Source organism: Heterodontus francisci, chromosome 8 (assembly GCF_036365525.1).
Source record: "Heterodontus francisci isolate sHetFra1 chromosome 8, sHetFra1.hap1, whole genome shotgun sequence".
Lineage (NCBI taxonomy): Eukaryota > Metazoa > Chordata > Chondrichthyes > Heterodontiformes > Heterodontidae > Heterodontus > Heterodontus francisci.
Window position 1 is genome coordinate 38,927,931 of NC_090378.1, and position 27,020 is coordinate 38,954,950.

The 27,020-nt window shown below is 40.9% G+C and overlaps 1 protein-coding gene across 3 annotated transcripts in view; it reads left to right on the forward strand.

Annotated features, from left to right (window-relative positions):
- eif2b3 (eukaryotic translation initiation factor 2B, subunit 3 gamma) overlaps window positions 1-27,020 on the forward strand; it is a 167,601-nt gene that overhangs the window by 132,880 nt on the left and 7,701 nt on the right. For all 3 annotated transcript variants that reach the window (XM_068036980.1, XM_068036981.1, XM_068036982.1), the window contains 3 exons: window positions 2,974-3,051; window positions 7,869-8,017; window positions 23,364-23,467. In XM_068036980.1, the coding sequence (XP_067893081.1) occupies window positions 2,974-3,051; window positions 7,869-8,017; window positions 23,364-23,467 (331 nt within the window). The remainder of the gene's footprint in view (window positions 1-2,973; window positions 3,052-7,868; window positions 8,018-23,363; window positions 23,468-27,020) is intronic.

Here is a 27,020-nt window from a genome sequence, read left to right on the forward strand (position 1 = left end):
AGAACTAGGACAACAGGCAGCTAACAGTGAGTTATAATAATTCGGTTAATTTTTTTGAAGACATCCCAAACCTAATCTAATGTTTCTAAGTTAATAATTTTTACTTTCACTATTATTATGCAGTGATTGCTGCACCTTATAAAGAGGTTCTGATAGCGGTCGAGTCAGTAATAGTCTTGTGTGATTTACAAGTTTAGGGCATCGTGACTGGTACCGATTAAATTACTGAACAACAAACCATGCACTAATTGCATTATTTCTTTTCTAATTAACTGAATTTGTAGTTGATCAATTAACAATGATTTTGTTATCCTTCAGAGTTTTAGTTGCAAGCAATGCACTAGTTATTGCTGTCTGTTACCAAAGCAAAAAAGGCAAATGTGAGATCAGATCAAACATGATGAGCTCCACTCTGTAATTTTATAGTTAACATATCCTTTCCCCACTATGCTGAGCAGGGAGATTCCACGTTAACATATACATGGATATTATTTAAGGTGTAATTTTATACTGTTTAAATAGCCATCTAGCTGAACTATAAAGCATTGCAAGGTCTCGCTGTCCTCTCCTAAAACTCCTCACTGCTCCAGGATCATTCAGAACAGCAAAGATGACTCCAGGATTATTTTGTCCACTACTGATAGTCTTCTTAAAACCCTCTCCTGTGTCCCCTCCACCCGCCCCTCCATAAATGCGTGAGAAACTCGGGTTCCTTTGTCAGTAAGATTGAGACCATCCATTCATCTATGGGGATGGATATTAAATGCTGGCCTTGCCAGTGACGCATACATCCCATTAACAAATTTTTTTTTAATCCATTCACCTACCTCTGCTACTTCAACACCATACCCTTACCCACCAAGCTAATTCTCCCTCCAGGGTTCCTCCTGTCTTAGCCCTGATCCTGTATCTTTCTCTTGTTTGTCTCCTATTTCCCTTTTATGCCCTCTCCAAGCTTGTCTTATCCATAAGATTCAGCTCCTACTCTCTTCTACCAATTCCCACTAAACTGCTGATCATCCAACTTCCATTCATGGGCCCCTTGTAAATAGTATCTTCTCCTTGGTTACTACCTCCTTTTCAAAACTACAGTCATTACTATCCCCAAATGCCAGCAAGCGTTTGGTCATGCCTTCTAATCTTCCTTTTGCTGATGACACCTGTGATGTGCTTTGGGACGTTTTTCTTTGTTAATGGCTCTATTTAAATGCTAGTTGTTGCAATCAAATCCTGGGCATCAAAATCAATCTCAATCCCTCTATTTATGACTAACACCATTTCAACTCTTTGATGCAATGAGTGTTTTGTAATTACCCCAAGGCATCTGCTATTCTCTGTGGACTTTATGCTGCTCTATATGGACAAACACCATAGATGTCAGCCTTGTGTCATGGTAGCCCTCTCATCTCTGAGTCAGAAGGTTGTGGGTTCAAGCCTCACTCCAGAGACTTGGGCATGTGCACTAGGCCGACTCTTTATGTTCAGCATGGAAGGAGTGCTGCACTGTTGGAGGTGGCATTTTTTGGATGAGAACGTTAAAGCGAGGTCCTGTCTGCTCTCCTGGATGAACATAAAATATCTCATGGTACTATCTGAAGAAGGGCAGAGGAGTTGCTCAGATGTTCTGGACAATATTCATCCATTAGCAATCACCATTAAAATGGAGTATCTGGTCATTTTTTTTATTACTGTATTTGGGACTTTGCCGTGTGCAAGTTGTCTGCTGCTTCTCCATACATTACAACAGTGAGTACACTTCAAAGTTATTTCATGACTGTGAAGCGCTTTGGGACATCCTGAAGTTGTGAGGCATGGACATGCTTCTACTTGATTCACAATAAACAGAAAAATAAAACAACTACTGAACATAAATGTAAGTAGAATTACAGAAAGACAAAATGGTGAAGAATACTGTTGGGTCATATGCAAATCATTTTGATTTTAGTCTTAGAATATATATGGTGGCTTCTTCTGATATGGTCATGTGGTATATCTTGAAAAGGAGTTGTTTTGATGATGAAGAGGAAGCTGCATGTCTGAAATTTACCAGCACAGTTTATAAGCAATTAAGAAGGCAAGTGGTATGTTGGACTTTATTGCAAGAGAGTTTGAGTGCAGAAGTAAAGAAACCTTGCTGCAATTGTATAGAGCCTTGGTGAGACCGCACCTGGAGTATTGTCTACAGTTTTGATCTCCTTACCAAAGGAAGAATATACTTGCCATAGAGGGAGTGCAACAAAAGTTCACCAGACTGATTCCTGGGATGACGGGATTGTCTTACGAGGGAAGATTGAGGAGACTAGGCCTATATTCTCTAGAGTTTAGAAGAATGAGAGGTGATCTCATTGAAGTGTACAAAATTCTTAAGAGGGCTCGACAGGGTAGGTGCAGGGTGGATGTTTCCTCTGGCTGGGAGGGGTCTAGAACCAGGGGGCACATTCTCAGAATAATAGGTAGGCCATTTACAACTGAGATGAGGAGGAATTTCTTCACTCAAATGGTGGTGAATCTGTGGAATTCTCCACCTTAGAGGGCTGGGAGGCTAAGTCATTGAGTATGTTCAAGACAGAGATCAATAGATTTCTAGATATTAAAGATATCAAGCGATATGGGCAGGAAAATGGCATCGAGGTAGAAGATCAACCATGATCTAGTTGAATGGTGGAGCAGGCTCGAGGGGCCGAAGGCCTACCCTGCTCCTATTTCCTCTGTTCCTATTCCTGTTTCATTGAATTTGAACCTTCAGCCTTAAAATTCTACCTTAACTGAAGATTAAATCAGTCACATCTGTGACACTGATGGTGGATAATGCCCCAATTTGCACTTTGTCTATGTAGGAGCAGCGAGTGCATCACTGGGTAAAATCAATCATACAGTATCCCATGTTCAGTCTTTATGGAAGTGAATACAGTTGGATTATTTTTTTTCCACACAATATAATATACACACCCTGCTTGTGTTTTTATCTTCCAGATTCCTAAGTTCCTGTCTGCTTTATCCCAAGAAGAATCGTTAATCCACAATTCAGCACAAATTACTGACAGATATATGGTGAGTAGTGAGAAGTACAAACAATGCCAGTGAACCTTGTGCCTTCTGACTGAACACAATCCATTCTCAGTCAATCAGAATCCATTGAGTAGTGGGCCTTCTACTGTAGCAAGCATGCACTTGCCTTTACTTGATTCATAATAAGCAGAAAAAATAAAAGAACACCTGAAGTTGGTGCTTAAAGGAGAAGTTATGTGTGCTTTTCAATGCAGAGTCGTTCCCTAACCTGAAAAAGTAAAGTATCTACATAAGGGGTCATTTAACTAAATACTGCTCACAGCATAGGGCCTTGATCTCTCGAATTTGGATGCACACTTCCCATGATTTGCTGTCTAGAATCAAAAATTATTAATTGGGGGGAGGGCCAACTTCAGTGGGCTGAGATCAGATCTAGCCCAGATAAATTGGAATCAAAGATTGGCAAACAAAACTGTAACAGAACAATAGGCTGCCTTTAAAAAGGAGATTGTTTGGGTACAGTCGAAGTACATTTGCATGAGGGAGAAAGGTAGAACAAACAAATCCAGACGAAAGCAATACTAAGATGCAGCAGAAAAAGGGGCCATGTGACATATGTCAAATGGATAATGCAATTGAGAACCAGGCTGAGGTAACAGAGAGGGTGGATGAGGTGTACATGGAGTTCCAAAAGGCATTTGATAAAGTGCCACATAACAGGCTTATCAGCAGAGTTAAAGCCCATGTAATAAAAGGGACAGTAGCAGCATGGCTACGAAGTTGGCTGAGTGACAGGAAACAGTAGTAGTGAACAGTTGTTTTTCAGTCTGGAGGGAGCTATATATTAGAGTTCCCCAGGGGTCGAAGTTAGGACCCCAACTTTACTTGATACGTGGGTGTCTAGGACACAATTTCAAAATTTGAAGATGACACAAAACTTGTAAGTATTGTTAACTGTGAGCAGGATAATGATAAACTGAAGACGACATAGACAGGCTGGTGGAATGGACGTGCAAATGGCAGATGAAATTTAATGCAGAGCAGTGTGAAGTGATACATTTTGGTGGGGAGAATGAGGAGAGGCAATACAAAATAAAGGATACAGTTTTGAAAGGGGTGCAGGAGCAAACGGAGGTGTGGGTATATGTGCACAAATCATTGAAACTGGCAGGGCAGGTTGAGAAAGTGGTTAATAAAGCATACAGGATACTGCACTTTACAAATAGGGGCATAGAGTCCAAAAGCAAGGAAGATATGATGAACCTGTATAAAATACTGGTTCAGCCTCAACTGGAGGATTGTGTCCCATTCTGGCCACCACTCTTCAGAAAGGATGTGAAGACATTAGAGAGGGTGTAGAAAACATACACGAAAATGGTTCCAGGGATGAGGAACTTCAGTTATGTGGATAGATTGGAGAAGCTGGGGCTGTTCTCCTCAAAGAAGAGGAGATTAGATAGAGGTATTCAAAATCATGAGGGGTCTGGACCGAGCAGATCGAGAGAAACCTTTTCCATTGGCAGAAGGATTGAAAACTATAGGACACTGATTTAAGGTGATTGGCAAAAGAAGTAACAGCGACATGAGGACAAACCTTTTAACGCAGCAAGTGGTTAGGATCTGGAATGCACTGCCTGAGAGTGTGGTGGAAGCAAATTCAATTGTGACTTTCAAAAGCGAATTGGACAATTATCTGAAGAGAAAACATTTGCAGGGCAATGGGAAAATACCGGGGAGTGGGTCTAGGTGAGTTGCTCTTGCAGAGAGCCTACATGAACACAACGGGCTGAATGGCCTCCTTCCATGCTGTAACCTTTCTATGATTAAAACTAATGGATGAAAAGTCATGGGGATAATTTCTAACCAATATCCCAACTTGTGCACCTGGCATTTGAGACTGCGCGCAGGAGCATGATTTTATAAAATTATCTCTACAAATGTCACTTATCTTAAGGTCTTTTTAAAAATTAAATATAATTTCCTCTCCTCTACAGATAGCCACCATTTTTTGCCTCCATAATCACTCTGATCAAATCAACTTCAGTTCTATTAACAAATAGCACAATGGGGAACAACACAGCATTCCTTTCCAATTGAATGCTGGTTTGGTGTCAGTTGAATCTGGAATTCTGAACGTTAGCCAAGGGTACAACCTACCTGATCAAAATCTAAGAATGGAAAAGGTTCCAATCTGCATTTCATCCTGTGGTGAAACTTGAATACATCATCTGAATAGTAGCATTGTTGAGGAGACCTGAAGTGGGATTGTTTTATAACCTCTGCTTTTTGTTGGTCTGGCAGGTGTAAAGAAACTTAAAGGGCACATGGTTGAAATTTATTTTCTTTATATTGTCATGTTTAATTGTATTTTTGACCTTTTTAAATTGTGTTTATATTCCTCTCCAGGAGGGCTATCCGTGAACTGTGCAAAGACTGTTCTGTAATAAAGCGATTAGAAGTCAGAGAGAGCATTCAAAGATGACTGTTTTTTGTTTATTTTTCCCCACCTCTGTTTGTGGGTCTTACCTTGTTGACACAGGTGGATTAAGAATCTTTCTGTGAAGAATTAAAGGCTTGAGTCCCTGGGTCTTAAAACACTAATTTGATGTGACACAATAAATAGACAACGCATTGTAAGGGCAGTTTTGTCTATCTGTCCAGCGGGGTGATGCTACTTGTACCAGAAATTAATGGTAGAAGACTGAGAATTTTCTAGAGCAATTAATGTCAATTTGCTTTCCTTGAAGTGGTGGTAACTTAGCGATGAATAGAACATCTCTGTTCTAATAAGTTCCCGTATTGCAAGTGATTTTTTTTTTTCCTATTTGTGCACATACTTTTATGGGATGACTTTCTGGATAAAAAAAATGAGGAAAATATTTGGAACTAGATTTGTAACAGGAACTTCCTGTCCTTAGATACATCAATCCCACATAAAAGGGGGAGGATGGGCTGCTTTTCAAAACCCTGGGTGGGCTTTGTGTATCTTAACACCAGCAGCATTGCTCAGCTGGACAAAACAAACATTGACTATAGCAAGTAAACCGTCAGCCCACACACAGAGTTAGGCAATGGAGGATCCATTGGAGTACAGTAGGTTGTAATTATGGGCAGACAGCTTCAGACAAACCTCCTGTTTTATTATAAGGCTATTCCTCCTGTTCATTTAGATTATAGAATAGTTAAGTATTTTATAACACAATTCTTATACTTTTCCATGAAGTTGTTAGTACATTTGAGAACTTGAAAGGATCAGAAGCATCTCTGCAATAGTAGTTTTCACTATTTTGCATCACTTTTCAAGACTGTAATTCAGAAATAGTATTTCTATTAATGTTACATACGATCCTGGTATGTGTAATTGTCGCTACAGAAGAGCTATCCATAGGCATCAGTACTTTCATAGTGCACAAAATATTCATTTTGATTACCTTATTCTCCAAAAGCAAATTCTGAAAAATGTAGAATAAATGCTTCCTGTCAATGTTACTGTTTCTGAGACTCTATTTTGCATCTCTCACTCTCATTTAAACTAACCTCACTTATTTTCATCATCTAAGTTTTCTACCCTGCTTTATCTCTACTGCAGCTCCTGTACATTTTGTGTTTTCACGCTGTGCATCTCACATTAAAGGCCAGTTTTTTTCATGCCCATCAAAAATGGGTTGTGCTGTCCCATGGTGCAGACTCACCTATGCTGGGAGCTCATGACACACAGTGAAAAAATATTTTGATAGGAATCCTTCCCATAGTTTGAATAGGCTCCAGGCACATTGAAAGATTTCCCAGAGACCGTTAGCTAGGGAGTGCAAAATATGCCAAAGCACAGGCTCTTGAAGGGCAAATTTTGGTGACAGAAAAGTTCACCAATTATTTGCAAAGATTCAGTCAAGATATTTCACTGCACCTTTTGCAAAAGAAGGTACACCAAAGGCAGGCAAGTCCCTAAGTTGGGTCATTTGCCATTAATACATACCCCTGCTCTCCTAAAAAATTTCCAAATGTTTGTTCTTCCACTAATGTGTGTACTGTATATTGCTGTAATGAAGATATTGTGGCTGCTTCCTAGCTAATGACCACTGATGGCCCCTTGTGAAAACTGCATTCTGACTACTTGATGCCGCCTTTCCATTGGAATGAAGTTTTACTTCTTGAAAACATAGCATTTGCCAGTTGCTTCATATAGGTGTGCACTGCAAACTATCTGATGTGGTAGATGTGCCATGTGGTGAATTGTAAGATGCATTAGTATGTAAATTTCATGCGATGATAACTTTCCCTTCTATGGAAAGAGCTGTCCCTATGCCATATGTTGTCTGTAGCTCACCCTGTAGCAGATGGTACAACTCTGTCATGCCCTTGTAAAGAGAACTACTGGATATGACCAGGTAGTTTGAAGGGGTTCTATAAATGCAGATCCCAGCATAGTGTTGAATGTGGACAAAACATCTCTTGTCATTGCACCTGTCCCCTCATAAGCTTCTCCTCCTCTTCTGAATCATGCAGTATGTTCAGAATCCCCAAAGGATTACTGATCCTATCGCTTTGTACATTGCAATTTAAATCCCAGCAGTAACTAAGAATAATGAAGTAAAGCATCAACTGGACATAAAACTCAAAAATGTAATTTTTGTGAGTACATTGGGCCCTGTGTGCAATCTCACTTAAAGTCAGAACATTTATGCTCCACACTACAGGCAGATCCTTGGAAAATCAGTGCTTGATTTTACTGTTTCTTGGTTATTTAGCTTCGTTGCATCTTTTAGTCAGTAAATGCAAACATATCTTCGTGATAATATTGGGATTATGTAACAACTCAGACATGCATTTTCATTTTAACTATGTATTTTTCTCCCCAGGTTGGTACTGACAGTATGATTGGCAATTTGACTAAAGTGGCAGAGAAGACCTCTATCAAGCGGTCAATCATTGGAACCTGCTGCATCGTCAAAGAGAAAGTGAAAATTGCCAATTCCATAATCATGCATAATGTCACTATCGAAGAAGGGTGAGTGAGTTTGCACTAATGTGAAGAAAATATCTGAATACTGGTTTTAAAAATGTCATGGTGTAAGTCTGTTATCATACCATAGCGTTATATACAAAATTTAGCCTGAAAAATTATTTGCATTTATCCTATTGCACAGCCATCCATGTCATCTTCTGAATAAACAGATCTTGCTGCATGTATTAAGCTTTTGTTGTAATGAAGCCACCAGCACTGAGGATCTGAGGGTTGTATTATTGTAATGGTTGTAGGGGTGAAAAAAGTAGGGGTCAATCATAACACTCACCGCACCACCCCACCGCCCCCCCCCCCCCCCCCCCCCGCTAAGTTCCTTAGAAGCATACTGCCAGTTGGCAGAATTTGAAAGTACAGTTCCAGACTTACTATGTATAGCCCTTACTAATGCTCAAACAGGCCAAATTGAATCCTGTATCTGATCTTAGGCATTTTTAAGAATAAAATTGACCACAATTGTTTTCTATCGGTGGTAGACTATCTGTAGCTACAGGGAGAAAGAGGATCTAAAATATAAAGAAAAATAATAAACTCCCAAAATGGTAAAATAGAAAATTGTTTTCAATAAAGTAGAAAACCTTTTTCTTTGTTTCAGATGAATAAAATGCAGATCCCATGGTCATTGTAGAATTCAAAATGATAAGTGCACATAATAAAGTGTCAAAAATTAAAACTTCTGGTTAGTAAGCAAGCATGGCTGCGTCCCTGCTATCGCAACCTTGCAGAAGAAAAGTTTTTTGCCCATGTCATTTTCAGGCTTTCATATAATTCTGTTCTTCAGCAACCCACCTCGATAATATGAGTAAAAGTATAGCCAAAGCTTAATTTGAAAGCTGATGTCCCACTGCACTTTCAGTATAATTACTTTCTTTTGTATTTCATAGGTTTGTATTTGCGATTATTTTGAAGTTGTTAGCTTTTTGTGCTCTGTCACCTTTTTTTAAAGTCCTGGCCAGCTTTTGATGGATTTCTTTGATATACATCTTTACAACATATATTCATCCGTTATTATGGTAAAAACAAAATAGAAAACTGGCAGTTTGGTTACAGAAATGATGGGACAGGGATGATTAAATTGGGCTGAGAGAAACAAATACAGTTTAGAATAATCAAATGTCAATGATTAAATGGCACATTCAGTCAGATATAATAGGAAACTGAAATGCCCCTTTGAGACTCAAAAGGAAAAAGAATGTTGAGGTTATCTATGATTATTCAGGTTTCTCACATTGTTGGTGATGCCCAAAGTGCACCTTTCTCTTGACCCACAATAGCTATTCTAACTTTCTTTCAGTGATGTCCCAAGCAGAGTGAATAGTTTCTGCATTGCTTCTAAAATAAGGAATTTCCATATCATTCAATAGGAATTTGCTTTCCAGTTTCAGGTGGAAAAGGTCCTTTTACTTAATTTTACTTTTCCTGCCACAGAGAAGTCTGGATGGTTCATTCCACCATTTGAAGAAAATTGGAGAACAAATGTGATGATGCTCAGGAGCAGAATTCAATGTCTTCCAACTTAGGCAATGATGCAGATGATCAGAAAATAATCAGGATGTGCCAAAAGTGTTAACTGATAATTTTGTTTTTAAAATAAGCAGCTTTTTTGTTCTATTGAAGAAAAAACTCACATTTATAGGACAATAGTCCAATCAGCTTCCTGAGCTTGTTACACCATCCAGTTAGATCGTGACTGATCTGTACCTCGACTCCATTTAGCCACCTTTGCTCCAGATTCATTCTATTGCTAATGCCTTTCAGAACCTCAGGATGTCCCAAAGTGTTCCACAGCCAATTAAGTACTGGAAAATACTCAGCAGGTTGGGCAGTATCAGTGGTGAGAGACTTTTCTCTCTCTCCACTGATGATGCCTGACCTGCTGAGTGTGTTTTCCAGGATTTGCCTTTATATTTCAGATTTCCTACATTTGCAGTATTTTGATTTTATGTACTTTTGAAATATAGCAGCCAATTTGTGCACAAGGCCCCACAAACAATAGTGAGATAAATGACTAGATAATCTGTTAGTAGTGATTGCTGAGGGATAAACGTTGGCATGACACCGAGAGAATTCCCCAGTCTTCAAGTAGAGTCATGAGATGTTCTACATCCACTTGAGAGGTCAGATGGGGCCTCAATTTAATGCCTTATCCAAAAGACAGTACCCCACAACAGTGCAGCAGTCCGTCAATACTGAACTAAAGTATCAGCTTAGTTTATGTGCTCTAGTCTTTGGAGCGCAGCTTGAACCTATGACCTTCTGACTCAGTTGAGAGTGCTATCACTTGATTATCTGACATAATGGTGAAATACTACCACAGATACAGAAAGAAGTGTTGCAGACACCAAACAACAGTCCTTTGGAATGTTCTTTGCCAAATGCACCACTTAATATAGGGCAAAAGCTAATAAAGGGCACATTGCAGTTTGGTAAAGATTTGACTAAGACTTGCACCAATTATAATTTATTCAGTGTTCCTTTCCTCAAGCTGAAAAGGTGATTATCTGGCCCACTAATAAATAACTTAATAAAGTATTGCTGCAGTCTAGTTCATTTTTATCAACTACCTGCTGTTGAGTTCATCTTCCCTACCAAAGTGTGCAATTGTTTGTTTCATCAGGGTAGTTCCAGGTGTGAAGCAGCCATTGCATAATGTACACACACAAATGTATGAATAATGACGGAAAAAGTTGTTCAGCAATATTGCTGTTTTAAAAACCAGTCAAAAGATATGGATATACCGTGACAGCCTAGAACATGATTACAGCATCATATGTATATATTTTCAACTTAGTTTAGATAACCGTAAAACATCAAATTAAGTCTGCTCTTGAATAGTGAAATGCTGAATTAATGAAGGACAAGATAATTAGCTTGCCACTTTCCAAATCTAGTATTTGTCCCTTTATGTATGCATGTTATAAGATGAGATTATAATTCTGAAGAGACCTGTTTATATTACCACGAATGCCCACCATTCAGGAAAGTTAACCAACTGACAAAATGTCTTTTTTTTTAAAACATTTCTGGTGTTCTACTATGATACTCTGTGCCAACGATGCCAGACAGAGACTTACATTTCCCCCATAAAACTATTGTTCCCCCACCCTTGACAAATGTTATCAGAGAGTTATTGAAAAAAGGCTAGATGCTTCTTCATAGAGTATGAGTTGAAATTATTCTCAGGTAGTGACAGCGGCAGACACTCCTTTAGTTGAGGAATGATGTATGACGCAGGGGGCTAAACAGAGGCAGAAAATAAAAATATGTTTTGAAATGTTGGAGGCAGGAATTTATCATATAAAAGCATGTTTAAGATAACATTGAGGGAGATGTCTACACATGATAAAGTAGGAACACTTTTGCCCTCACAAATGGAACAAGCTTCCCTAACATTGAAATAAAAATACATATGAGTAATTTAACCATTTCCATGGCCATTTTGACTCTTGTAATTTATTAAATGAGACAGGAACTTTTCGAAATATTGGCAGTCAGGAACCCTTTCACTGCTTTACTTTGCAAATGAAGGACTAGCAAGTGGTATTAATGAGCCATTTTGAAAATGAAGCATTTTCATTTGCTGAATGAAAAAATCTGGTATCGGTTGGAAAGAAAAGATGGCATCAGTAAAAGTTACCATTGAGCTGCTGAAGTGTCTCAAAAACCCAACTGGTTCAATAATGCCCTTTAGGGAAGGAAACCTGCTGACCTTACACAGTCTGGCCTATATGTGACTCCAGTCTCATACCATTGTGGTTGACTCTTATCTTCCCCTCAGAATTGACGTAGCAAGTGAGTCAGTTGTATCGACCCACTACAAATAGTAGCAAGAATAAATTCAGACGGACCGTTCCAGTGCCATACCTATCAGCCAACAACTTAGACTTCTCCATCACCATTCCTGGGTATGTCTTGAACCATCCGCATGGCAGATCCACCAGAGATGGACGAGCAGTGGTATACAGTCGGAGGGAATAAGTCCTCATGGTCAACTCCGGACCCCATTGTAGTGGCAAGTAATATTTGCACCATGGTGCCAGGCAATGACCATTTCCAAGAAAACAGCCTAACCACTTTCCTTGACATTCAATGGCATCGCCATCATCGTGTACCCCACCATTAACATTGTGGGAATCACAATTGACAAGAAACTCCACTGGACCAGCCACATAAATGTGTTGGTTACTAGAGCAGATATGATGCTGTGTACTCTGTGGTGAGTGACTTACTTCCTTATTGCCCAAAGCTGTGTGTAAAGGAATGCTCTTCACTTGCCTAGATAGGTGCAGCTGCAATTGCACTCGAGAAGCTCGACGCCATCCAGGATAAAGCAGTGCACTTGATTGACATTGCAGCTACTAGCCTAAACATCCACCCCTCCACCATTGTGTCCTGTGGTTGCAGTGTGTATTATCTACAGGATGAGCTGCAGCAACTCGCCATGGTACCTCCCAAACTTGTGACCCCCAACACTTAGAAGAACAAGATCAGCAGGTACACGGGAACACAAATACCCCTTCAAGTCTCACAATTCTGACTTGGACATATGTCACTATTTCTTTATTGTTGCTGAGTCAGAATTCTGGAACTCGCTACTTAACAATTTGAACACATTCACTTAATATTGAATATTTATCCCCTGTGGTTAACCATCCTTTCTCAATATTGACATCTCCAGTTCTGATCTCTTTACCTGAGAAGTAGTTGACCATCAACTTCAGAAAATTGCCTTCTAAACACAAGACAGCATTGATCAGATTTTATGCAAGAGTGATTTGGAAGAGAGAGCTCAAGCATTTTGTGAACACCTTGTCCTTTTGATTTTTCTAAGTATATGCACATTATTCAAATGATTGATTTTGCTAGTCTATTATCCAAACAAAAGTTTGCACACTATCAGTGCCAAAATTACAAAACAGTTTCCTGTAATATACTGCCGTTTGGTATCATAATTACATCTTCTGCACTAGCCCACCCACAGCCATAATTGCTGTTTAAAAGGAGGATCAATAAACAATGTGCAACTTGCAAAGAATCATACAAGCCTACTTGGCTGTATTCAAAGAAAAGTCTCTATAATGGCTGTGTTCGATCACAGAGCTATAGTATAACCCTGAACTAACATGTTTAAAGAAATGCTTAGATCTGTAATTAATTCAAATTATTTCATTGAAGTGCACCTTTTTTTGTCTAAACAGCCTTTACCAGAAAAAGATCAGAAAAGGAAATTACAACCTTTAAAGTTGTAATTAGCATGCTATGTTTTTTATTCTATGCTTTCTTACTGCTGTTTTATAATTCATAGGTTTAGACTTCAGTTCACTCACATGTATTTTCACATTTAATGATATACTTTCACTGCTACTGAATTGATATGTAAAGTTTGCTCCAACTTGAAAAAATTATAGTCGTAAAATGCTCTAAAATCTGTTGATTTGTACACCAGGTTTGCCAAGCACATAAGTGACCCCACTTCCTCCTTTGAGGTCCTGGTGTAGCATTGTGGTATTGTAAATTGACCTTGCAACAGGAATCCGATGCCGATGGACTCCAAAAATATATATATTTATCTTTTAATTGTGTCCCTTTTGGCCTGAGTGGCCTCTTTGTCCCCATCTTGGGAGGGTGGGGCGGTGCTCCATGTTTCTGTTGGCAACTTAAGGGGAATGCTTCTCTTATGTCACTGTCGGTGTAAATGGCCCTGTTCCCAGGGTTTTGGGGTAAGCAGTAGATGGAAGTCCTGCATGTGCATTTCTAGTGATGTAATAGCACAATTGAATTTCGAGACTCTTACCTCGCCCTCATTGCTGCTGCCCTCATCGCCTGAAACTCAATCTTCTCCATGTTCTCCTCACTGCATTTCTGAGCTGCACCTAAAACACATTCCAACGTGTCCAACATTTTGCTTTGCATCCTATCTGTATGAAGGCCCCCTTGCCTGCAGTAAATATTTTTTCATGGGGTGTGGGTGTCATTGGCAAGGTCAGCATTTGTTGCCCATCCCTAATTGACCTTGACAATTGAGTGGCTAGGGCTAGGCCATTTCAGAGGGCAGTTAAGAGTCAACCAAGTGGCTGTGGGCCTGGAGTCACATGTAGGCCAAACCTGGTAAGGACAGCAAATTTCCTTCCCTAAAGGACATTAGGGAACCAGGTGGGTTTTTAAGACAATCGATGATAATTTCAAGACAGCGTTACTGAGACCAGCTTTCAGTTCCAAATTTGTATTAATTAATTTAAATTCCACCAGCTGCCGTGGTGGGATTTGAACCTGTGTCCCCAGGGCATTAGCGTAGGCCTCTGAATTACTAGTTTACTGATATAACCACTATGCTACCGTCTTTTCATATCACTCACCACTTCTGTTAAATTTGTACCCAGTGTGCAATGTCTATAAGTAATATAGAAAAGAAAATGAGATATTGGGGGCCAAGAGCTGTTGATTCCAATGCTGTAGGAGCTTTTGACTTCACCAGCTTGTACTGAGTTTTCTACACTCCATGGGCTGGATTTTGTTCCCAGCCTGACGTCCGTTTCCGTGGTGAGGTGGTGGCCGGAAAATCGGAATGGCAGCAGCCGCCACGGAACCTGGCCTGATCTTTCCAGGGCTTCGGCCTTCCCACCCAGAGGCCAAATGAGGCCCTTAAGTATCCTATTGATGGCCAATTAAGGACCTGTTCCCGCGCCATGGCCGGAGGGTGGGGATCTCCGCCATGCGTGGAAGATGCCTTGGAAAATGAGGCGCCCTCATTGTGGGTTTGGAGTTGGTCCCAACTTCACCACCACCCCCCCCCCCCAATATCCCCTCCCCTGAACCACTGTACCTCTGGGACATACCCTCCCCCAGGACCAAGCGCCCCCCCCCCCACCCCCCCAATGGGTCCTCGGGACCGGCCCCGGCGACCCCACCTCATCTACCTCAGGTCCAGGGTTCCAGTGCTGGCCTGGGTTTGAGGCCTCTGCAGTACCGCTCCTGGTGGCACTGCCGAGACCACTGAGCCGCCGACCCTGTGATTGGCTGGCAGCTCTTGGAGGTGGATCCCCATCCCTATTAAGTGTTTAAAGGGACAGGGATCCCGCCTGCTTTAACTTTGACCCCAAAAGACAGGAGGATCACTCCAGGGGTCAGAAAAAAATGCAGAGGCGGGGATCCCCCCCCCCCCCCCCCCCAACCTTTCGGCCCAGCGCTGGAGCTCCGCTTCTTGCATAAAATCCAGCCCCATATCTTGAAAATTTAGTTGCTATACTTCCTCCCATCACATTCCTACTGGGCAACGTTCCCACTCAGTGCTGTTATGCAAGTAGTATTTGAGCTAAAAATCTGGCATTAGTTGTGTTCTGTATGAGTTTTTTAAAAAAACTTCCAATGCAATAGTTTTGGGAGGAAATATTTATTATCAGGGTCATTCATCCCGGATATTGGATATTTCTCTGTCTGAGTTTATCTGATCCACTGTACCATTTTTGAAAAGGCTAAATCAATTCAGAAGCTAATTTTAAAAACAATAAAATCTCTATCTTTGAGACATAAACCACACACTTAGGCAGCAAGTAACCACAGAGGAAGGTAGCATTCATGAATTGACTGTTAGAAACTTTTGTTTTAAAAAAAAAAAATCCGCTTTTCTCTCAACCCTCTCTTTTTCTCACCTATCCTTCACTCCTCTCTCTTGCCATTTTGTTCTTTTTCCCCTTCACTCTTTACATCTCTCAATCATTATTCATTTGTTATTTCCTCTCACTCACTATCCACATTTTGCTATCCGAATCAGTTTTTCTTTCCTGTGTCTCACTGGCTATCAGATACCCAGTACAGTGTTCCCCAAGCACTGGAAAATTTGAGGCTGTAATTTAAAAAAGTTCATAATAATTGCTGGTAAAATGAAAAATATTTGGGAGAAATGACCAATTAAATGAAAATTTGAATTGGAGAAATCAGTGTGGTTCTTGTCATTTGGCTACCCAAGAAGTTTATAAAGAAAGAAAAGCTTGCATATATAGCATCTTTCACAACCTCAAGATGTCCCAAAAGCTTTACAACAAATGAAGTACTTTTGAAGTGTAGTCGCTGTTAGGATGTATAAATCAAAACTCATGATTTTTTAACAATGATTATTTGCTCTTGCACAGTTTTGAAATTGACTATTGCATAAAGGGAGCAGGATTACTGTCATCCTTTTCAGTAAACAATTAAGGAACAGGGCAAGGGGGAAAAATGAGATAGTCACTCTTTGCTAATGTTGCTGTGTACCATTGTGACTGGTTACATAACAAAATTAATGGCATATGGGATTCGATGGAGGATATTGTAAATCCAACAATGTGATGTATTTGAGTTATTCGAATTGTCTAATCCAGATCCGCTCTCGCAAATTAATTAACGCTAATTATGGGGTGGCACTGTGGATGAGAACTTAGTCCTTTGAGTGGATTACCTTTGTCATTTTTGAATCCAATAAATACCATTTGGGGAAGAAATCGCTTCTATCCTTACACAAAACAATCTTCGTGCAATTTTTAGTGGACATAAAACTGATCTATTCAGCCTTGGAGAAGCCACACTTACAGGAAATGGAAATGTTACTAATATGTTATGGGTCATACTTTGAGCCTTTATGGTATATTGTTGCAAAAACACTAACAAAAGAGAAAGTAAGTAACTATCAGCCTGTACCATAATATTGCATACTCATAGGCTACTCCTGTAACATCACAGATACTCAGTGGAAGAACAGGAAGGAATTAAAAGGCAGACCAGAAGTTGGCATTATTGCCATGAGACTACTCCAGGATTTTTTTTTATGATTGTCATGCAGTCCCCCACCAGCCAAGAATGAGGCACATTAATTTCACCACATGGACATAAATTCCAAATTGTTGCTGAGAAGAGGCCTGTGACCAGGGTTTGCCAGGCCCCTAGCTGGAAAGACATCTTTGCATATTAACAGTGCGTAGAACAAAGAAGCTATCCCCTGCTCCAATACAATCCACAAACAGACTTGGTCAAACCAGTTAGTCACATGACTAACATGCTTGGCAGTCTGGGTTTTTTTCTGAATTGTACAGTTTTGAACTGAAAACCCGCAGAAAGCTGAATTGAAAAGACCTCTCCTGGCTGGCTCACCACAGCCTCTCTTGTCTGCTCCCATCTCTTTCTCACGGAACTCCAAAACCCACTGAAGACACATGAACCCCAAGAGAGAAAGGTCTTCTACAGTGAACAAAGTTTAAGAAGAATTCTGGGCCCCAACGAAAAGCAAGATCTACCTACAATCAAGGACTCTGCAGTGAGCTTGAAGCACAGTAATAAAAAACCCTCTTCAGAGATTGCCTCACACTTTTCCAATTTATTTTTCTTCTCTTTCTGTCCCTATCTGCATGTGTGTATCGCCTATGCATGCTAGCGTGGACACGTCGTGTATCCATAAGTGTTAACTGAATTAGAGTTTAATAAATTTCACTTTTCTTCTTTAAACCTGAGAAAACCTGTTGTGCTGGTTTCTTTGCCTTATAATTGGAAAGCGGTGAACAAGGATTCACCAAGGGGGCGCTAAAAACAGTGTGTTTAAAAATAAAACCCTGTTGCAGCAAGACTAGGTGAAGGCTGAAAGGGAACCCTAGATCACTTTCTCACCTGGTCGTAATGATGTATACTGAACTTTGGTCTTGAATCCATTTTTGTTTTGTTGATGGTAGGCCTCAGTACCTTCCTTGCTGTTGGTGTGCTCACAATAAAAGATTAACAACTTGCAATGTTTATTTAGCAGTAATTTACAGCTTATTGTAATTGTTATGGGGAAGTTTTTTCTTTTATTCCAATTTTCTTCTCCCCCTCCAGTGAAGGTGCTGATTCTTGTAGGAATATGGTTTCATAGATTACCAGCAGCCTCCAAGAGCTCACCCAATTAAATAATTATGTATTAGGTGAAACAATGAGTACCAACCCAACTATTCAATCATGGAGAGATTACGACTGTCTCTCTCAAATCTTCCACCAAAGGTCATAGGCTAGTGATCAAGAGTGGGAATTCAGTGTCATTGTTTTCCCCCAGCTCTGGAGTGCAGCAGCTGGAATTGGCTATGTAGTGTTGATATGGAATTGAACCTAGGACCTCCTGGTCTTTATGATTTGGATGCTGTTACCCACTAAGTCCTCCAGGAAGCTGCATCTTGAAGTTTAATATTCAAGATCCTTTCTGGAATGGTCTACCATTTCATATTTACCTAGCTTTTCACACAGTGCAGTGACTAGACCTTAAATAAAACTCCCAAATAAAAGCATGGTCATGTATATTTTAAAGATTAAAGATAGACTTAAAGGTGTTTGTTTTTTGAAAGCACAGAAAAATTGGTATTTTTGTTTTTCGCTGTTAGATCCAGAATTTGGCAAATAAATGATGAATAGATAATGCAGCTACCCACAGGGTCAGGAAATGGGGGTAGAGACATGCTTGTGAACTGTGTTGGCTCTGTGCTCTACCAAAATTGTTTGTTTACATGGGAGGCAAGGGAGCGTACACCACTAGTAATTAGTGGGGGGGTTTTGGTATTTGACTTGTTTGGTGGTCCACAGTTCAGATGTCAATCCCTGTGATCCCATCCCAGAAACTGGCACCTAAATAGCTCAGTCTTCCACTTAGCAATAGTGCCAAAATAAACTACTCATCAGCTGTTGTTGGTGCAGCAAGGATCAGTCTGCCTGGGACCAAGACAGAATAAGTTACAAGAGAATTCTTTACTGGAAGCTAGCATAGCACTAGTTTCTAATACTTTAACTTAATAACTTAAAAAATATTGTATTTGAAGTTTACATAAAATGTTTGAAAAGGAACCATAGCTTTTTATTGATTTATTTGCTGGTCAAGATAAGTGGTGGTTTCAAACCTTTCTGTTTAAGAGGCCCTGCAACAAATATTAGCACATTCCTGGGGGACCCCATTCTAATTTGGATATGATAGTATCAACTGCCCAAAGGAAAATTAGGTATTGTTGTAGAACATGCTTTTATCATGCTACATATATAATGCATTAATTAGGCAAGAAAACTCAAAAAAAAATTAAGGATCCTCAAGACATTAACCTGAATTTTCCAATTGATATTATTTTATCACCAATGCGAACCCATTAAGTTGATTACTGCTGACATCAAAAATAACATCAATCAGGAAATCCAGGTTACTATGCTCACAGCACATGGTATGACTGGCCCTGAGTGTATGGAAATCGAATGACCTCACACACCACAGCTTGAAAACCAATGAGGCAAAGGAAATGAGAACTAGGTACTGGAATATTTTATGCCGCCTTTCCACCTAATGTAAGCTTTGATCACTTATTGGTTTAGATGATAAGTAAAATAATATAAGAAATGCCTCAAAATATTTTGTATAATGAATTATTTTTAAAGTGCAGTGTCTGTTGGCGCAATTGTTACTTGCAATTTATTGGCCTGAGCCGAGAAGTTGTTCAGGTCTTGCTACCTGTGGGCATGGACTCCTTCATTATCTGAGGATTTGCAAATGGAGCTGGACACTGCCATCATCAGCAAACTCCCAATTCTCACCATATGAAGGAATAAAAGCTATTGATGTACAGCTGGATAGTTGGGCCTAGCAAGCTGCCCTGAGGACAAAGCTTAGAAATGTAGTAAACAGTGAGGAGGATAGTAACAAACTTCACATGGGCATATGCAGACTGATGAAATGGACAGGCATCTGGCAGATGAAATTTAATGCAAAGAAGTGTGAAGTGATGTATTTTGGAAAAATGAATGAGAGACAATTTAATTTTTAAAAGGGGTGCAGGAACAGAGAACTGGGGTTCAGATGCATAAAACTTTAACAGCCATATCGCCTTATCCTGCTACCTTCAAAGATTTGTGTGTCGGAACTCCCAGGTGTCTTTGTTACTGCATCCCTTTTAGAATTGTAGTATTTAGCCTTGAAAAGGGAATATTTGTAGGGCTATGGGGCAAGAGCGGGGGAGTGGGACTAATTGAATAACTCGCACAGGCACAGTGGGCTGAATGGCCTCCTTCTGTGCTGTATCATTCAACAAACTCCTGCAGCAATTTCCTAGGGCTTAAGTAATTGGTCTCCCATGACCATCTTCCTTTGTACCAGTTACTGGAGTCTTTTCCCCTTGCTACCTACTGACTCCAGCTTTACTAGGGCTGCTTAGTGCCACACTTTGTCAAGGGTAGTCACTCAACCACACCTCTGGATTTAGCATATGTGTCCATGTTTGGGCCAAGATTGTAATGAGGTCTGGTGCTGGGTGGGCTTGGCAGAAGCCAAACTGAACATTAATAAGTAGGTTATTGGTGTTTAAGAGCCACTTGATAGCATTGTTGATGACTCATTCAATCATTTTGCTAATGATTGGCAGTAGCTTCATAAAGAGGTAATTCAGTGGGTTGGATATGTCCTGCTTTTTGAGGACACACCTGGCTAATTTTCACATCATCTGTTTGATTCCAGTATTGTAGCTGTATTGGAACAGTTGGTGGTGTGGCTAGTTTTGGAGCATAGGATTTCAGTACTGCAGCTGAATCTTGTTGGTTCATGTAGTCTTTGCAGTGTTCAATGTACTCAGCTGCTTCTTGATGTCACCTGAAGTGAATCAAAATGGTTGAAGACTGGCATCTGTGTTAGTGGAACTTTGGAGGAGGCTGAGAAGGGTCATCCTTTCGGCACTTCTGGTTGTGAACATTTCAGCCTAGTCTTTTGCGTATCGTTGATGATGGAGATATTCAAGGAGCCATCACCGCCCTTTGCTTAATTGTCCACCACCATTTGTGATTGCATGTGGCAGAATTGCAGAGCTTTGACCTGAACCATTGGGTGTGGCATCGATTATCTGTCTAGCGTGTTGCTTTTGCTGTTTAGTATACCTGTAGTCGTGCACTGTTGCTTCAGTAGGTTGGTGCCTTATTTTCATGTATGCCTGTAGCTGCTCCCAGGATGCTCTTCTACACTTCACTTCCCCTGCTTGGACTGGATTTTGTTCCCAATCCGATGTCGGGTTCCGGGTTGGGGGGGTGGGGTGGGGGTGCAGAGAATCAGAGCAGCAGCGGCTCGCCATGAAACCCTATGGCGGGATTGCCAGGCCCGATCTACCCAGCAGTGGGAAAACTCCGTGGTGACCCATCTGCCGCTCTTTCCGTGTGCTAATTAGCTGTTTGCATTAATTTAAATGTAAATCGCAGCAATCTTGCCTTCTGTTGCCACCAAGGTGGGGAAGGGGTCAACTCTGCAGTATCTAGGGGAAGGGGTGAACTCTGCAGTATTTGTATAGGGAAGGGGGTGTGGGGTGGAAGGGGTCAACTCTGCAGTATTTGTATAGGGAAAGGGGGGGGAAGGGGTCAACTCTGCATTTTGTTGAACTGCCTGCAGGGCTGGTAGCCTTTAAAATGGTGCCAGCACCTGCTTCCACATCAGGTGACACTGTGAAAGGTGTTGCCAATGCCACCCCCACCACGTGATTTGGAGGTTGGCCGCTGTGAATATGCTAAGTGGCGGCCCGCCACAAAATCACGACAGCGCAGGGCGGCTGCCATTTTCTGCATCCACCCCTCTCCCAACAGCGGGACAACAAAATCCAGCCCCTTCTCTCTGTCATCTCCTCCAGCCCTACTTACCTCGAGAACTCGGCGTTCCTTCAACTTTGAACTCTTGTGCATTCCCTTGCTAAACCTCTCCACCTCTCATCTGTCTCTCCTCCTTTAAGACGCTTCTTAAAAGATACCTATTTGACCAGCATTGTCACACTCACTCCTTTGACTTGGGCCAGGATTTTATGCTCTCTTCCGAAGAGAGAGATGGGGGCGGGGGCGTAAAATGGAGTGGGAGGCTCGGGTGGGCCCTTCACAACTTACTCCCGCCTCCGCCGTCATTTTACACTGGTCACTTAAGGGCCTCCGACCACCACCACGGGGATTTTACCATTGGCAAGCAGACGGCCCGGCCCAAGAGAAGCCGACTGTTAAAAGGAGGCAGCCTTCTGACAGTCTGGGGGGTGGGGGGGCGCTCCTGATCAGGCACCTGTGACCAATGGAGGGCCGCTCCCGATGCCCCAACCAATGCCCAACATGTCCTCCTTGCCACACCGGGGCCTGACCGATCACCCCTGGCGAGGCCCCAAAAACTTAGCTTCTCCCAGGCTGTCCTTCCTCCTCTTCTCGAAGCTGAGTTGCAGTCCCAGCAGTGGCCACAGCTCCCGTTGATTGGCTGGCAGCTCCATTAGGCGGGACTTCCTGCCTCAATGAGGTGGAAGTTCCACTTGAGACCAATTAAGGGCCTGGGGACCGTAAAATACGGTCTGGATCCCCAGGCCAGGCAGAGGCAGGATCGCTTCCGACTTTTCGGTCAGTGGACAGCTCCCGTCCAACGAGAGTGAAATTCCGGCCTTGGTGTCAGTTTCTGTCTGATGTTCCTGTGCTGTGTTATGTTAACTTTTACTATGTTAGAGACACTATATAAATGGAAGTTGTTGTTGTGTTTGTAATTCCATGCCAAATTGGGGGTAATTTTATGTTGTGAGCTCATGCCCAAAGTTTCCTAGAAGCCAGCTACAGAATCCAATTACCAGCCAAGAGACCCTTCTCTTTTGGATTGTTGCAATCAGGGTTGCTGAATAAGAGCATAGGATTTTTTTTTTAAAGGGATTAGAGGACTATGAGTGTTGATGGCACTGGCTTTAAATGTGGCAAAGATGTACCCAATTGTATGTCATAGTAAAGACTAGGGATGGAAACAATTACTTTTTAATAGGTTTTTAAGGCCTTTATTAAACTGTACATATGCTTCATCTGCATTTTATTCATAGCGTGTTACACATAAATGAAAGTTTATGGATTACTCACAGAAGGTAATTAGTTGAGTGAACTAATGATGTGTGGAACTGTTTCATATGTTGAGTAATTTGGGATGGGCAAAATAAACAAAAACAGAAAATGCTGGAAATACTCATCAGATCAGGCAGCATCTGGAAAGAAAGGGAAAATGTTAATGTTTCATGTATAATTCTTGAATTCTGACAAAGGGTTAAAAAGGATGAAAGTTGAGATCACTTAAAATCATATATATTAATAACATGCTAGCATCAAAGAAAACAACAGGTCACATGAAGCACAAGGAGGTGTGCAACATTGGGCAGGATATTTTGCCTGCTAATTTTAAGCATCTATTTCCCTCCTCAGCCCTTGTGGGGAAACATCTGGCTTCTGCTCAGCACTTTTTCAAGATGGCATGACTAATTTGGGTTGAGATTGTGTGCAAACCCGTACCCTGTCAAAATAAAATGATATTTTTAAACGCTGTTTTATTTTGCAGGTGTTGCATACAAGGCAGTGTTATTTGCAATGGAGCAGTCATTGCAAAAGGAGCTGACCTCAAGGATTGTCTGGTGGGAAGTACACAGCGGATTGAAGCTAAATGTAAGCATTTTTATTAATATTCACCATCACTTGAGCAGAAAAGTGTACTGTGATGAAGCACAGCTTGTAAACCTTGTTTTTTAAAATATATTTTCAGTTATTTTCTTCTCTTCCATCTAGCCATCCCATAACCAAAACTGTAGTGACTTCTGATTCTAGGCCTGGATTGGCACAGGTTTTTCCATAACTCCAATTACGGAGACACGCTGAGATTTGGAATGCATTGTCACATCAAAAGTATTCTTTTGAGCAGCTTTCCTTAAAATTCTAAATTCTGCACCCATTCATATTTCTTTCAGCTCTTCTGTTAAAGCAACTGTTGACTCTTGCTGAAAACAGTTGCAATTAAATTAGAACGCTCCCTAACTTAAAAGTGGTTTTAATAATTAAACTTGTGAAATGTTACCCTAGAAATTAAAACATTATGTAGGCTGTGTGCCTTTAAGACTGAAAAACATATGCAAATGTGCTTACATTTCTTTTAAGTACAGTCCCTCCCAAGTACCATGAAATATTCCACAGCTAAGAGAATTTGGTATCAAATTTCTGCCAATGCAACTGTTTAATCAGATATTAGACTGAACTTCGGCTTGTTCTTCTCATTTATGAAATATTAACTTTTCTTCTCCGTTCTTTCGCAACGCGCCTTGCCTCCATTCAGCACACTCTGCTCACAGTCCTCACTGAGATCAGGCACTCAGTCGTTTGTTTATTTTAAGTTAAATAGTGTACTAAATGCTTTGATATTGCTTTCTTTCCCAGATCTGGTTGCCAGAGAATGGGGTTTGACATCCCGCCAACTGTCAAATATGTATCTCTTTGCTGTATGTTTAATGGTGCAATTAAAATGTTGAATTCTTTTAGTACATGTTTACCACATAGTCTACTATGTTGCAAATGGCATTACCTTCGCATAAACACTGTTTAGTTTAATTGAAAACGTGTTGAATTTATTATACAAATAATTACAATTTAAAGACAATATTCAAAGCTTTATTGTTTCAAACATCCTTTATTAGTTTAAACATTGCAGTATAAAACGTTTTCAAGGCATTTAACTTTTTCATTAAACAATTAAGCATTTGGTTTACAGTAAATACATTTGACAGCTGGCAGAGTCGCCACTACCACATTCTTCAGCCAGCCCTTGAAACGATAAAATTTCTCTCTTGCGTGCTTCTCGCTCTCAGTTGCCTTGCCTTGTCTTTATGGAAAATCTTTGCGTGTATTCCTGCTGTTTTCAACAGGTCAAATCTTTTGGTAAGCATGATGTGTGTTCATAGGATTGTTTGTGTAAAGGTTATTAAAATTTTAGAGAGAACAATCAGAAGTTTATCCAAGTGCCTTACCAAGCAGTGCTGATGCTGACTAAAAGGCCTCAGAAGACTAGTCAAAAATAGATATTCGTTCCACAGACTAATTTGCCTGATTATGGACTTCCACCTACCATTTTGAGCAAGTGGAATAATCCTCCATATCATTTGCTAAAGGTAAAAGCTCTGTAGAATTTCTACTGACCACAAAGCTAATCTAACAAAGTATTGGGACTAACTAACATTATAACTTATGTTGGTCGACAGTTTTCATTCTCCAGATATTTGTGACCCAGGATTACAGGAACTATTGTGAAACCACAACATTTTAGTACTAAGTAGCACACTTTGTTTTTTTAGGGGAGGGGGTTGAAAGAGAAAAGAATCCTTAATAGCCTATGGAAAAATAAACTTGCCTGATTTGACAAATCAAATGGAAACATACAAGCAAGAATGGGAAAGTTTTATACTTTGGTGGGGAGGAGCTGAGCAGAACAAGGAAAAGTTGGAGGGACAGAAATCCCTGGGTTACGGACTGCACTTGCACATTTCCAGTTATCCACTTATAAAGCAGCATGAGTAGAGGGCTGAGAGCATGGTTTCAAGCCTTCCGAACCACTTGGAGCCTTCCCAAGAGGACACCCTGAGCTAGAGACATACTGTAGAAGCTATAATAAAATAGACTTGCTAATTGGAGTCATTGGGGTGGTTTGAAATACATCAAATTCATGCAAATTAATGTCCTGTGATGTCAGTAGATCCCTGACATTTTTAACTCAAAATCAGAAGCCCCACCAGCACTCAACCTACTAAATAAGATGTAATGTGATTGGTTTCAGAAAGCCACTGGAAGCACTGTAGACACTTGTATTATGGGGGTGAGTGCTGTTGTGCTTTTTGGATATCCGTTGAACTTTTAAGCTTGAGGATTGCAGGTTTCTGATTTTATTTTTGCATTATTAACCTGAATAAGCAAGCACAGCTTATCGTGGGTGTCTTTTGTGTTTTAGTGTTTTGGATAGGAGTAAGAGAACCAGCAATAGCAGCAACTTCAACACCCAGGTGGATTAGCTGGCTGGTAAACAGCAGGTTACGAGAGCTTCCTGTCGAAAGCCTTAAACAACCTATAGGTCTGTGGCCTATGTGAGTTTTCTAGATATCTTGGAAGAGCAGTGGATATTAAGGCTTCACCTCTGCAAGCAGGCTGGTTCCTACAGCTTCCTGCAATCAAAACTGTTGCCTGCTGTGCCAGGTAACCATGTTTTGCCAGTGACTGTCAAAGTCACCACCACCCTTAACTCTTGGATCCATCCAAGTACATTTCCAGTCTGCAGTGCACAAGAGTTTCAAGCAGGTCAGCACTGCCATAATTGCCAAGGTCAACCAATGCATCACCTTGCCTGTGGATGCCAACGCTCCGCTCTGGGATGTACAACAGTGGCTGGCCTCCATTGTGTCCCAAGAAGCTAAAGGAGTAGACTTCTGTAGCTCCAAGGCACCAGAAAACCAGCTTTTGTCAACAATGATTTTTACTCCTTGACCATCAGGATCATCACTGAGCACACTATATGGCTCTTGAAGCATAGTTTCAGGTGCCTGGATAGATCTAGGGAGTGTCTACTATTCTTTTGGGCCTCCTTATCTCGAGAGACAATGGATACGCGCCTGGAGGTGGTCAGTGGTTTGTGAAGCAGCGCCTGGAGTGGCTATAAAGGCCAATTCTGGAATGACAGGCTCTTCCACAGGTGCTGCAGAGAAATTTGTTTGTTGGGGCTGTTGCACAGTTGGCTCTCCCCTTGCGCCTCTGTCTTTTTTCCTGCCAACTACTAAGTCTCTTCGACTCGCCACAATTTAGCCCTGTCTTTATGGCTGCCCGCCATGACAGCTTTTGTCAACAATGATTTTTACTCCTTGACCATCAGGATCATCACTGAGCACACTATATGGCTCTTGAAGCATAGTTTCAGGTGCCTGGATAGATCTAGGGAGTGTCTACTATAAGCTAAATATAAAGTCTCATGCATCATTATCGTGTGCTGCATTTTGCACACCATGGTAATTAGAGAGAATTACAGCTGAAGGAGACAGAGCAATAACAACAACAGCTGATGAAAACTGGGGTGAAAGAGAGGTAGCAGAAGGAGGACTACCAAAACTCCTTGCAGCCACAGATACCAGGGATCAGTTGATCGCTCAGCACTTCAGTTGATCTGCTCATTCCCTACCCCTGAAAGTTACAG